The sequence below is a fragment of the Ochotona princeps genome, chromosome 21 (assembly GCF_030435755.1).
Source record: "Ochotona princeps isolate mOchPri1 chromosome 21, mOchPri1.hap1, whole genome shotgun sequence".
NCBI classification, from domain to species: Eukaryota; Metazoa; Chordata; class Mammalia; order Lagomorpha; family Ochotonidae; genus Ochotona; species Ochotona princeps.
In genome coordinates this window covers 21,295,722-21,308,395 of record NC_080852.1, presented here as the reverse complement: position 1 = coordinate 21,308,395, position 12,674 = coordinate 21,295,722, and the positions used below count along the sequence as shown (strand labels likewise).

Here is a 12,674-nt window from a genome sequence, read left to right as displayed (position 1 = left end):
TTACGTAGCCTCAAATTCATCCACAGTCACTTAAATTAACAATGAGTTCAACTCTTTTCTGTAACAATTATGGCTTATCACTTGAGTTTATACACAGTGGGAATCAAGACAGGCATCAACAACAAATAAATGAATAAATAAAGAATACTTAAACAGATCTTAGAAACATAAGTCATGCAAAAGCCCTGATGAAATAAATCAGAATATTTATTTCAACCTATTCCCTCTTTAACGTGTGTACCTGAGAACCACAAGAAAAGACTGAATTTTTGGTCACCTCACCAGGACAGGTGACAGCTGTTCTTTGTAGGGTAAACACTGTACACAACAAGGCAGGTGGCATTTTAAGGTAATTTATTTGAAATGCTTCCAGAAAAGTTGAAGGCCATTATATAAAAACATTCATTTCCTCAATACATTCAGTGCCTTCCTTCGCATAGGTCAACACTGGATGAACCTCTTTTCTCAACACACTGGCCAACGTGGCTGATAGCTCCTGCAAAGATCAAGTCCTTCTTTTCCCCACTTGAAATGTCTTTGCTCTCAGCTTTCTTCTGCTTCCATCTGTAGCACATGCACTTGCTTGCTATCTCAGCAATTTGAGAAACAAAGCAGTTTTAAATAAACTTGCAATAGAAAAAAATCCACCATGTTTAAAATCTATAAATACAGAAATAGGTTTTACAGGGTAAAACTGACCACGAGTCTTCTCTTGAAAAATAATAATGTAATCTATGTTGTTTCTACATTGATAGATCTTGTCACATGGCTGCTCTGAATGCACATGATACATGTACATAATATTGTATTTACTGCTTTCTTTTCTGTAAACTTGAAAGACACAGAATATTTAAAAAAACCTTTTTTTTGGCAATAATTTAGAATCATTACTACTAGTGCTGGTGTGGGTATAATTTTGCATGGGGGGGTCATCCTGAATATTTATACTTACAGAGAGTTTGGGTATTTAGGTCACTTTTTAAAAGGTCTACACCCTACCCTGCACTGTATGCAAATCAAGATCAGACCAGGAGGTTTTAGCTGATCATCAGTAATTGGCCTTGGAAGAATGGAATTAGAATTCTGAGACCCAACAGCAGAGGAGACCCCAGGACTTAGGTCTATCTCAAGAGACACTGGTCCGTGCTTTCTCTCTTCTAACGCTTCCCACAGAAGGCCTGACGAAGCTCTCTGCCTTCCCAATTCTTCTTCTTATGTGTCTGTGTGGGCAGCATCATGGATACACTCACAGAAGGCTTTCATTTTGTCTTTGTTCCCAATTCCATATCCCGAGGAGGCCTACACAGATGACGCAAGTCAAGGCTGGGGCTTTCTTCCCATCCTGCCAGGTTTCCCCTGGCCCTGCGGGTCTGACTCTGATGTTTTAGGTTAGGAATGGTTCTCTAAGGCAAGCCACTAAGTGGGACAGACAACTTTTGGTGCTGTGTACATTTCCAGGAAAGATTCGGAGCTGTCATGGCCCTTGTGAGGTCAGCCTCAGTTTCATGTCCTAAGAGATGAGCACATCCAATGTGCACTGGGGAGGAGAATTGCAGGGTTCACACGAAGCCTCGTCCTTTGCACAGTGCAGCCTTCAGAACCCCCGATGGCTTTCAGGTAAAATGACATCGAAACCAGTTCACTTCCAAGGGTGATCATTCCCCGTTCTCCCTCAAGGCTGTCTACTCCGGGTGGCTTTGTCACATCCTGTTTTGTGAAGCTCTCTAAATCCCATGCCTTCAGCTACATGTCAAAGAGCTGGACAAACATGGGCACTCTGCAGAGACAATAGCTTAGAGATCATTTTCCTTTCTACTTTTTAAAAAACCCAGCAGGACAACCGAAAGTTACTTGTTTTAAGTACCTCTCCATCCATCCAGATGCTTCTGAAAGACAACACAGGGTAATGGCTGCCACAGACCGCAGCTTATACAGTGTGACTGGCAGTTACAGTACTTGGGACACACGTAAGAGACACAGTGTGAGCCTGGGGCCAGCACAGTCACCAAAGTATTCAAAAAAGTGCTTCTCCAATCGGTTCCACATGTGGAATGCAAATACTGTACAAGTAAGACACAGGGCTGCTTCCAGGCCAGACACATGCTTGTGTCAGACGTTGCTTTCCGCGTGCCTGCTGTTCCCACAGGACGAGTCCGTCTGCTCCATGCGCTCACAGTCAAGGCTGACTTCACTCGTGTCCATGCTACAGTCTGACTCGCTGTCTGATTGGTCCATCTGTTCAGGCTTCATTTCCCCCTGTGGCTCCCTGCTCTCCGCATTGGCATTTAGGAAGGATACCTCTGAGTCGATGACTCCGGCCTGCCCGGCTGCGCACACAACTGTTTCTTTGGCCTGACGGATACAGTTGAGCCACTGTTGCTTGTTGAAGGTGTCACTGGCTTGGAGTGAGTGCGTCTGACTTTGGGATCCATTTTTGAAACTCACCCTGAAGAAGTTTTTAACTAGAATTGAAAATACATGGAGGAGGGTTAAAAAAATAGACTACTGGACAGGTAAGACTCAGGTCAAAGACAATACCTGGAGTGAGGCTAACACTTCTGGCTCCCCCACCAGACATAGCTGAGCATAAAGTGTTTCCCACCAATCCAGCACATGGCTCCGCTCTGCCCTGCAGTGCCGCTGGCCAACCAACTGTCACTGACACAGATCCAGCTCTCACAAGCAAGCAGCCGGTTCTCAGCTTACAACAGCTCAGGGTCAGAGGTCCCAGGGAGACTTGTTACCAATGCTGACTGCAAAGCTTGTTAAAACTGTAGATCCTGGAATGGCTGTTTGGTCTAGTGGTCAAGACACCTGCATCCCATATTGGAACGCTTGGGTTTGAGTCCTGACTCCTCCATGTCTCCGTTACCTGCCAACACACACTCGGGTTGGGGGGGGGGGGTGCACCAGATAATGGCTTAGTTAGCTGAGTCCCTGCCACTCCTGGGGAACGCTGGAGTAGAATTCCTGGCCACTGGGGCTGAAGCTGTTGCAGGCATTTAGGGAAAAACCAACAGATGAAATTTTTCAGCTGCTCAAGTAAATAAACACTACACATACACACAAAAAAAAAGCATCCTTGGGTGCTCCACTTCTGACCCAGTACATGTAGGGTAAGTCTGATAATCGGTAATTTCAGTAAGTGCCATTATATAGCTTTTGTTTTTCTAGTTTAAGGAGCTCTTTGTACCACCAAAACATGCCAATGATTTGCTTGAGAGTACCAGTACATTTAGTTTCCAGTGACTGAAAAGATATGTCAAAACACAGAGCTGTTATGTATTTGGTTACATTTTTAAAGGAAATTACATTTTAATAATGACAGGAGCCACATACACTATAAAAAATGCTAGCACACAATATGGGAAACATTTAATCCAACAACAACAATAGTAACTAGTATTTAGTGGGCCCTGTATGCCACACGCGAGGTTTGGTTCACAGGGTATCTGTGGTCACACTCCCTGCATTAACCCTGTAGCCAATGACAGTGGCACCGCAGACGAAATGAATGAAAAAGGCAGATGGGGCCCAAAAGTTACATCACTTGCTGTTGTGGGCTGGAGAATAAACCTAGACCCTTAGAAACATGAGCTCTTCCTTTGGCTCTTGACGAATTCCCTAGTTCTTCTATGTCTCAGCTTCCTTATTTGTACAATGGGGGGAAGTAAGAATCTCCTTCACAAGGCTATTACCAGGAATAAATGGGATCACACAGATAAGTACTTATGCAATGCCTGGCACATACTCCAGGACTATAAGCCCTTATTTCACTCCTACTAGGGCAGAGGGATTGGGGAGTAGGTAAGAGGCAGTGTACACCTATTTCTCTGACAATATAATGTCTATTTAACCCAGAAGACACAGACAATAGATTCTCAAAGAAGGCCTCCCTCACCATCTTATCTGAAACAGATCTCCCAATGCTACCCCTCTGCCACCTGCCAGCTTTCAGTTTTCTTAATAGCACCTGTACACTGTGTTTTATCATCTGTCACGATGTGAGCTACACAGAGGACAAGGCATTTAACTGGTTGGCTCACCACTGAATATTTAGGGCCAGGAGCAATGCTTGACACACAGGAGATGCTGTCTTAGGGTTTCTGGGTTAATTCCTCCGTTTAAGAAGTCTTATAGAGAGGCCCATCTGAGTAATGCTACAGATGAACCTTCCTCCCAGCCTCTGTAAGGATGTCTGCCAGTTCAACTAAAAAAATATACTTTTACGCAACCATTCTCCCCAGAGGGAGTATCTAGTATTAAGCATGCTTTTATCCAACAGAAGGAGATAGAGAAAGGGAACTTAGGATGTATCAGCTATGTGCAGACAAGTTCCCTTAGAGTATTTTACTTAGTTCTTTTCACAACCTTATGTGGGAGGGATGCCCACATCTCCACATTTCGGGTGGGAAATTGAAACTCACAGGAGATGAGCAAGGCGACATTATCAGTAACAGATGAGACAGTGCTGGAATGCAATTGGACTACGAGGCACTGGCTCTTAGCACCTGTCGGCTACTCCTAACCTACCACCAGCAAAACCGCCCAACAGGTTAACCCAGCCCGAGCCAGACCCATGCGTACGTACTCCTCTCATTGTTGCTGAATGCTCCGCGCAAGGAGCCACCCAGCCTCACTTCTCCGTCCTGCAGGTCTTCTAGCAAGAGGTCCTTCACTGGGATCGGCTGTCGGTACAGCTGGTAGCAGAGCTGTTCATTGTGAGTGATGGCTCGAGTGATTACGAGCACTTCTTGGAACAGAAATACATGCAGTTTCTAGAAAAGAATCCACAGAATTTCTCTAAGCAGGTGAGTTCTGGATCATCCAAGTCATCCTGGATTATGAACTTCTAGGCTCAAATCCCACTCCAGGAGCTGGGAACTTGGGCACGTCTGAGGTGTTGCCAGACGTGCCTTCTATAGGAGCTCCTCCCAAACAACCCACTGCAGAGCCATTCTGCACAGATGTCTGTGGGCAAGGCTGCCACTTTGGAGCCCTATTCACCCTGCAATTCACATCCTGTGCAGACACACACAGCCTCCAGCCCCAACAAAAAAGACGGGAGGAAGGGGAATACAAGGATAGCAGTGATGCAGTGGGGTGGGGGAGCATGCTCCTGACTTTGTTTTATATTGCCCAATATAATTCTACTGGATCAAAATGAACAATAGTCTACAAAAGGTGAGACTGGTGTTATTAAAGCCTAATGTTAATTTTTGCTTCCCAAAATCCATGAAATCACATGTTCCTTGACCACAGAGCTGAGTACCAGCTACATCCAGGAACTCCAAACGAGAAGATCCTGCAGCTGTTATCAGAGTTCCTGGATTCAACATCTGGATCCAGTGTGTGACTTCAGTTTCCTGTTAATGGGGACCTGTTAATGGGGACATTGCAGCAGTGGCAACGGCTCAAGCAGATGGCTTCCAGCCAGTAACATGGGATTAGTCTCTCTGCCTCTGGTTTGACCTTGGGTCTGGCACCATTATGGCCTTTTGGGGAGTGAACTAAATGCATTCAACCTTACAAAGCAACAACAACAACAACAATAAAAGCTTGTCTCAAATCATATCAAAGCCAGTTTGCTGGATAGATCTGGGATCAATTTACTCTATTCAATTTTAATGGCCTTATTCTTCCCTCATCTTATGGAAAGATGTTAGACATTGGAAGTGGAAAAATCCACAACTTTATATACCAGAGTTCTGGTTTTTTGAAGGAAATATGCATAATATCATCCCAGGGACTCAAAGGGGGAGACCAGAGGGTAGAGTGCAAACTCAGAATTTTAGTGTGAGGCTGGGGAAGTAAGTTCAGCATGACAAGCTCATTTTATATTTGAAAGAAAAGAAAGTCACAGGTTTCCTCTCCTCTCCTCTCCACACTCCACCCTCTGTACCCAACACACACACACAGAGGAAGGGAGGCAGGGGAAGAGAGGAGGGGGAGAGAGAGAGACCCAATTAAAAATTATAATGCCTATTTTAAAACAGAATAAAAGCAAAATATAACTTAGATGACCAAGATAAAGTCTCTGGGGGTAGGCAGAGTGAAAAGAATGCATTACCAGTTTCTGCTGGGGCAGGGCATGAAGGTGTTGGCCACTGTTTTATGCACTTAAAGTACAGAGATTTTTATCCTGTTTCTCTTTTAAGCTTGTGGCCAATGTAGACAGTTCCAGTTCAGATGGTCTGAACAATCTTTTAAACATGCCTTCATTTATGAACACTCCCTGAGAGTTCCTCCTGCTAGTCCCTGCTCCTCTTAGCCCTCTAGCTACTGTGCTTTTTTTTCCCTAGCATAGGACTTTATTCATAATGACTTCTGCAATGCCACTGGAGGAGAAAAAAAAAAAAAAAACCCAAACCTCTCACTCCCACTGCACCTTGTCCTCAAAATCCATCTGCCTGCGGTACAAATCAGAATTCATCTTTAATGCTCTAGGCACTCCACAGAGTCCTCAGTCCTCAACTGACACACAAAAGGAACAGCCCCTCCAATGCATCTCTCTGACTTTTTCCCACAAGGCTTCCTAGAAAGAACATTCTAGAAGCAAATACAATCAAAAGGGAAGAACTCTCCCAGTGGCTATTTCAACACAGAAATTTTATTATTTTTATTTATTTATTTTCATTGAAAAGTCAGATATACAGAGAGGAGGAGAGACAGAGAGGAAGATCTTCTGTCCAACAATTCACTCCCCAAGTGACTGCAACGGCTGGTGCTGAGCCGATCCAAAGCCAGGAGCCAGAAACCTCCTCTGGGTTTCCCACACGGGTGCAAGGTCCCAAGACTTTGGGCCATCCTCGACCACTGCTTTCCCAGGCTACAAGTAGGGAGATGGATGGGAAGTAGAGCTGCCGGGATTAGAACTGGTGCCTATATGGTATCCTGGCGCATTCAAGGCAAGGGCTTTAGCTGCTAGGCTATTGCGCTGGACCAAGAAATTTTATTTTTTAATGATTTATTTTTATTGGAAAGGCAGATTTTTACAGAGAGAAATAGAGAAAGAGAAAGATTTGCCATCTGCTGGTTCAGTCTCCAAATGGCTGCAATGACCAGAGTTGAGCCAATCAGAAGCTGGAAGCCAGAAACTTCTGGGTCTCCCAAGTGGGTGCAGGGGCCCAAGGCTTTGGGCAATCCTCCATTGTTTTCCCAAGCCATAATCAGGGAGCTAGATGGGCAATGGAGCAGCCAGAACACAAACTGGTGGCCATATGGGATCCCGGTGCTTGCAGGTGGGGGATTAGCTTGCTAAGCCATTCTACCAGCCCCTAACACAGAAATTTCAAACATTCCCTCTTTCTTTCTCACTCACTCACACACATTGAAGATCAATATCAAAGAGAATAAGAAGTTGACAAACTTATGTTAGCTTCCAGCATCATTTTTGAATATATACTGATTCATGGCATTGAAAAAAAAAAAAGAAGAATGATTCTAAGCTATATCTTCACGGTATATATACACTCAGAATTCTCATCTATGAGTACAAACATTTTCTATTGCTTATAAAAGACCCTGGAGAGCCAATCTGTGTTTGAAAGAACCTGCTCAAGGAGACCAAGCCCTTACCACGCCTCTGTTGTTCTTCAGTTCCCCATGACAACACAAGACTCTTGAGCTGTCAATCAGAGAGTCCTTCTGGCCTTCTTCCAAGTAAAGGAGCCGCTCTTTGTAATAGCGACACTCCGATTCCCCAGTCTTGGTGTTGATTTCGGCCACAATTCCCTGAATGATGTTTATCTGTGCAAACAAAGAGGAAAGTAAGTTTGGGGCAGAAGGGTAGGTAGCAACCATCCACACCAATAGGTTTTACAGACTCAGTCTGGGAGGTCACCATGACACACTTGGAAAAAGGAGAAAAAGAAATAAATGCTATTATGATGCTGAATTTATCCATCCATCTATAGACATATACCAAACAGATTTATTAAGTATATTGACACATAAGTTTATCTGAAAGGAGAAAATACAAGATTCAGTCTTTGCTTGTCAGATTCAACTACTGAGTTCCAAATTGCTCATCTTTTTATTGAACATATTTTTAGTATTTGTTAAAGACATATTTACATATTTGAAAGAGTTACAGAGAGGAAAAAAGAGGGTGGGAGAGAGAGAGAGAGAGAAAGATCAATCTTATATCTGCTGATTCACTCCCCAAATGGCCTCAAAGGCTGTGGCTGGGCTGAAGCCAGGAGCTTGGAACTCCATCTGATCTTAACATGGGTGGCAGGGGTCCAAGCACATGGACTATCCTCTGCTGCTTTCCCAGGCATGTCACCAGGGACCTGGAGCATAAGTGGAGCAGACAAGACTTCAACAGCTGCTCACATCAGATGCTGATGCCAGAGGTATCAGCTTTAACCAGCTCTGCCACAACACTGGCCTCTATGTTTTCATTTTTAATGGACATATGGTAATTGTACCCACTTATAGGGTAAAATGTGACATTTCAATACGTGTATACAAACAGCAATAATCATACCTTGGTAATTTATACATCTATTTCTATTACTGCAAATGTTTATAATTTCTTTATGCTGAGAACATTCAACATTTTTCTCTGCTAGCTATTTTGAAATATTCAAAATACAGTGGTATTGTGCTCAACCGTACTATGGAACATTATAAGTCATTCCTAATAATCAACTGCATCTTGTACTTGTTAACCATCCTCTCTCTACCCAGACCCCAAGTCTTCCCTAGGCTCTGGTAGCCACTATTCTATTCCCTGCTTTTTTGAGATTACATGTTACATATGTCTTTTTTCTTTATTTCTTTTTTTAAAAACTATTTCATTATTTTTATTTGAAAGGCAGAGTTACAGAGAAAGACAGAGAACTTCCATCACTAGTTCACTCCCCAAATGGCCACAATGATCAGAGGTGTGCCAGTCTACAGCCAGGAGCCTGGAGCTTCTTCCAGGTCTCCATGATGGTACAGGGGCCCAAACACGTGGGCCATCCTCTACTGCTTTCCCAGGCCATAAGCAGAGAGCTGGATCGGAATTGGAGCAGCTGGGACTTGAATTAGCACCTATATGGGATGCTGGTTAACCCGATACACCATGGTGCTGGCCCCTGTACATGTCTTTTTCCCCTCTGTACATACACATGTCTTAAAACATGCTCACTGTGCTAAAAAGGTAGGCATATAAAAACTGAGCCAAGGAAGGGAAGCAAAACAAAATGCTAGAATTGTAAAGACAAAGAGTCTTTTGTTGGAGATCTCTTTGCATGTACCCAATCAAATGCACAAACAATATTTCCAAAAAGAATAGCTTGAAAATCGTTCTAGAACTGACTATGGTTGCTGATTCAATCAGCTAACACTAGGAGTATTTGGACAGCTGGAATTAATAGCATTTTAGTCAATTCTCTAAGCTTTCTGCAAGTCCACGGGGAACCAGAAAGAAGATGCCCTACAGGCTTAATGATGTGTTCATTTTTTAATTGAGCGCTGGGATGGAGCAGCTGGCACATCATAGGAAGATTAATAAACTCAAACACCACTGTGCTTCCTTAGGCAGCTATGACTGCTTTCAAATAATGCTTATTTCTTTAATGTTCAAAGAAAAGAGAGACAAAACCGTGGAAACAATCAACATCCTCCTTCAATATTCCTAGTGTGCATTTATAATAGGAAATCCAGGTCTGTTTTCATTTATGTATACTTATTTTTAAAATCTGATTCATTCATTGGAGAGGCAGAGACAGACAGACAGACAGACACAGAAGAGAGCTTCTGTTGGCTGATTCACACTCTGAATACCCACGACAGCCAGTGTTGAAGTTGTCCAGAGCTGGGAATTCAATCCCTGTCTCTCTGGTGGGTGGCAAGAATGCAGTGACTTAGAGCGCTGTAACTCCTGCTTCCCACAGTGCACTTTAGCAGGATGCTATAACTAGGAATCTAAAATGGGTTGTGGGTGTTGTAACCACCACAAGCTAAATACCCATATCTGCTTTATTCAAATTGATGTTCTGTATTTCTGTATCTCTATACACCACAAGGGTGTAACCTCTCTTCATTGATCCCTGAGATCTATTTGCCAGGCTTCCAGGGAGGAATAAAGATACACAGAGTAGGTTGCCAGAAGCCAAACAGTCATGGTAGTTGTGCGTTAAGTTAAACTGTTTTATCCTTGCCAGGGTTTAGACTGAAGAAGAGCACTGGCGAAGGCAGAGGATGAGGGACCTAAGAGTTCAGGGATTAAACCCACACATGCTGGAATCATCATCTTCAGAGTGGAATTGGAACCCTGTCTGTCTGGTCCCTTGTGCCACAAAGTCATTTACCTTTTAGCACTGACATGAACCGAGAATAGCAGGCTGTATTGTTCGGCATCAAAAACAGGACTGTTCTTCTCATTGATTTCAGTATCTTTTTTTTTTTTTTTAAGGTGCTGGGGAACAGTGGCAGACATGAGGAAAGGGCAGTCTGCAGGATGATTTTCTGGCTGCAACAATTCCGAGAACTTTAAAACATTGAATAACCAGGTCTCTTGCATGTCTGAATATCTAAAGTCCTGTTTCAAGAAGCTCTCTTTTGGGGGATATTACCATCACCCCCACAAAACACAATCAAAATGTTCTAATAAAGATGTGGTAGTTTATACACTGCATTAAAGACCATTCTTGCAATCAACTCCCTTAGTGTGCAAGCAATTTACTCAGCATTCTTTGCTATTTCCCTTCTCATAGGTTGGAAATTTATTCAAGGAACATATAAATCAAGCTCCACTGGCACCATGCATTTTATATTTGTTGAACATTCACAATGCACTCACGGATACAGGTTAAATAATTCTGTTCACTTGGGGGTAATAGTGCAAGTATTTTGAAAAGAGGGAGAAAAAGATCTGTGCCTAACTGTGTACATGAGCATACAGAAGATTTGTTTTGCAGACATTTTCAAATGTAGAAATATTCAATCGTGCAGCTCTGCCTGAATAGCTGTGTGCAGATCCAACTTTTAAAACTGGCTTCACACTTCATGCACTAGGGAAACTGGATTACTGGCACAACCTTCCATACTGCAAACAAACATCTTGATCCATTTTTAAATTCAAACTTGAGCGCACTAGTTGTTTCTTTAAAACGGGACAGTGCTTTCATGTTGCATATTAAAAAAGAAGGAAACTTCACTCTCAAGTCAGAAGAGGCTTATGTGCTTCACAAAAACTGTTTAGAGTAGCCAGAGCCCTGTGTTGTTTTCATTCCTGCAGACCACACACTTGCTGAGATGAAGTACAGAGAGCAGGCAACTCCATCACACTCTTCCCAGTAATAATAATAAAAAAAAGACACGATGAAGTGAGATGGGTGCTTTCCTGTGGGCGAGGGAGTGTTAGGTTGGGTCCTGGCTTTCTTAGCCTATGCGAGGGGCAGCAGAAGCAAGGTTTCGATGCATACCTAGAGACTTGAGACCTCCTGTTGGTTTCACTGAAAGCCTTGAGACCCTTCTCCTGTTTTGACAGCACCTTGAAACTCCTGCAGACCCATGCAGTAGGAAGGAAGCAAGCCTGGTAAAGTACGTGACAGTTGTACTGATTGGCTAGGCTTATAATATGTAACAGATACTTACATCCAATAGAACTATTGTTACTACTCTGAGGCTTGTTTCCTCGGCTCCTCCCTATATAAGCTTGTGCTTGGTTACCAATAAATGGACAAGTTCACCATAACTGTCTCCAGTACTTTTCTACTAAGAATGTCATCACTGCACCACATTACCTGGATGGATGACCCACGGCGGAGGCCCCCCCCAAATCCCCATTGCCTGCATTTACCCCTTACTCTATCTTTGCATCCTGGACCAAGGGCCTGGTTTCAGGGGAGTTGGGTCTGACCCTTCAAGCATCAGTTTTTGCTCACTTCTCTGTGCCATGTGAGGGCACCAGACCTGGCTCCGCGTTGCTGAGGCCTCGCCACAACGCCTCCGCAATTTCAAAGGTGATGGTTTCCTGGAAGAGGCTGGGATTGCTGCACGAGCATTCAGGATCATATAGAAGCAGCATGGCACAGGACCTGGGGTCTACACCAATAGGGTTTGGCTCTGCAACTGGGAAGCTGTTTGAACCATATTCAGGCCTCATGGGGAACATGACTAGAAAGGTGTTCAACCAGTGTAAACTGTTGTTGCCATTCCTACTCAAGACTTTCAACTCCCTCTGGGAGGACCCAGGCAGGCTGCTCCGCAGGTTCTAGATTCTGATGATCAGACCTGTGCATATATCCCTCTTACCACTGTCCCACATTAAATCTTGGAATCTATTGGCAAGTCAGTTTCCACTCCCACAAGGTTTTCATGATTTTACCCCTGGACCACAGCAGTAATATCCCCCAACCTCCTCTTCCAGCCCTCTCCAACATGGAGCTTAGACACTTGCCTCTTCCTGCCTGGCCCCTGATCTACCTACGGACAGTAACCTGTCCAGGGTCACGCAGCTTGTAATGATACAGCTGGCAATTGAACCCTGAGTCCCAGCTACTCAGGAACTAGAAAACACACAAAAACAAACCTTCAGCTAATGACATGCCAAAAAAAAAAAAAAAAAGGTCACAAACTGATCTAGAGGCCTCTGTAACACTGCATCTGCATCTCCTGCCTCACCCCTGCTGCTTCCTGGGAGTACTGTACAGCCCCAGGCTGACTGATGCACACAC

General features: G+C 43.8%; 1 protein-coding gene across 7 annotated transcripts in view; it reads right to left on the bottom strand.

Annotated features, from left to right (window-relative positions):
* Positions 1-339: 339 nt before the first annotated feature.
* ARHGEF3 (Rho guanine nucleotide exchange factor 3) overlaps positions 340-12,674 on the bottom strand; it is a 284,081-nt gene continuing 271,746 nt past the window's right edge. For all 7 annotated transcript variants that reach the window (XM_058678451.1, XM_058678450.1, XM_058678454.1 and 4 more), the window contains 3 exons: positions 7,579-7,749; positions 4,592-4,778; positions 340-2,462 (listed from right to left, as the gene is read on the bottom strand). In XM_058678451.1, the coding sequence (XP_058534434.1) occupies positions 2,110-2,462; positions 4,592-4,778; positions 7,579-7,749 (711 nt within the window). In that variant the 3' untranslated portion in view covers positions 340-2,109. The remainder of the gene's footprint in view (positions 2,463-4,591; positions 4,779-7,578; positions 7,750-12,674) is intronic.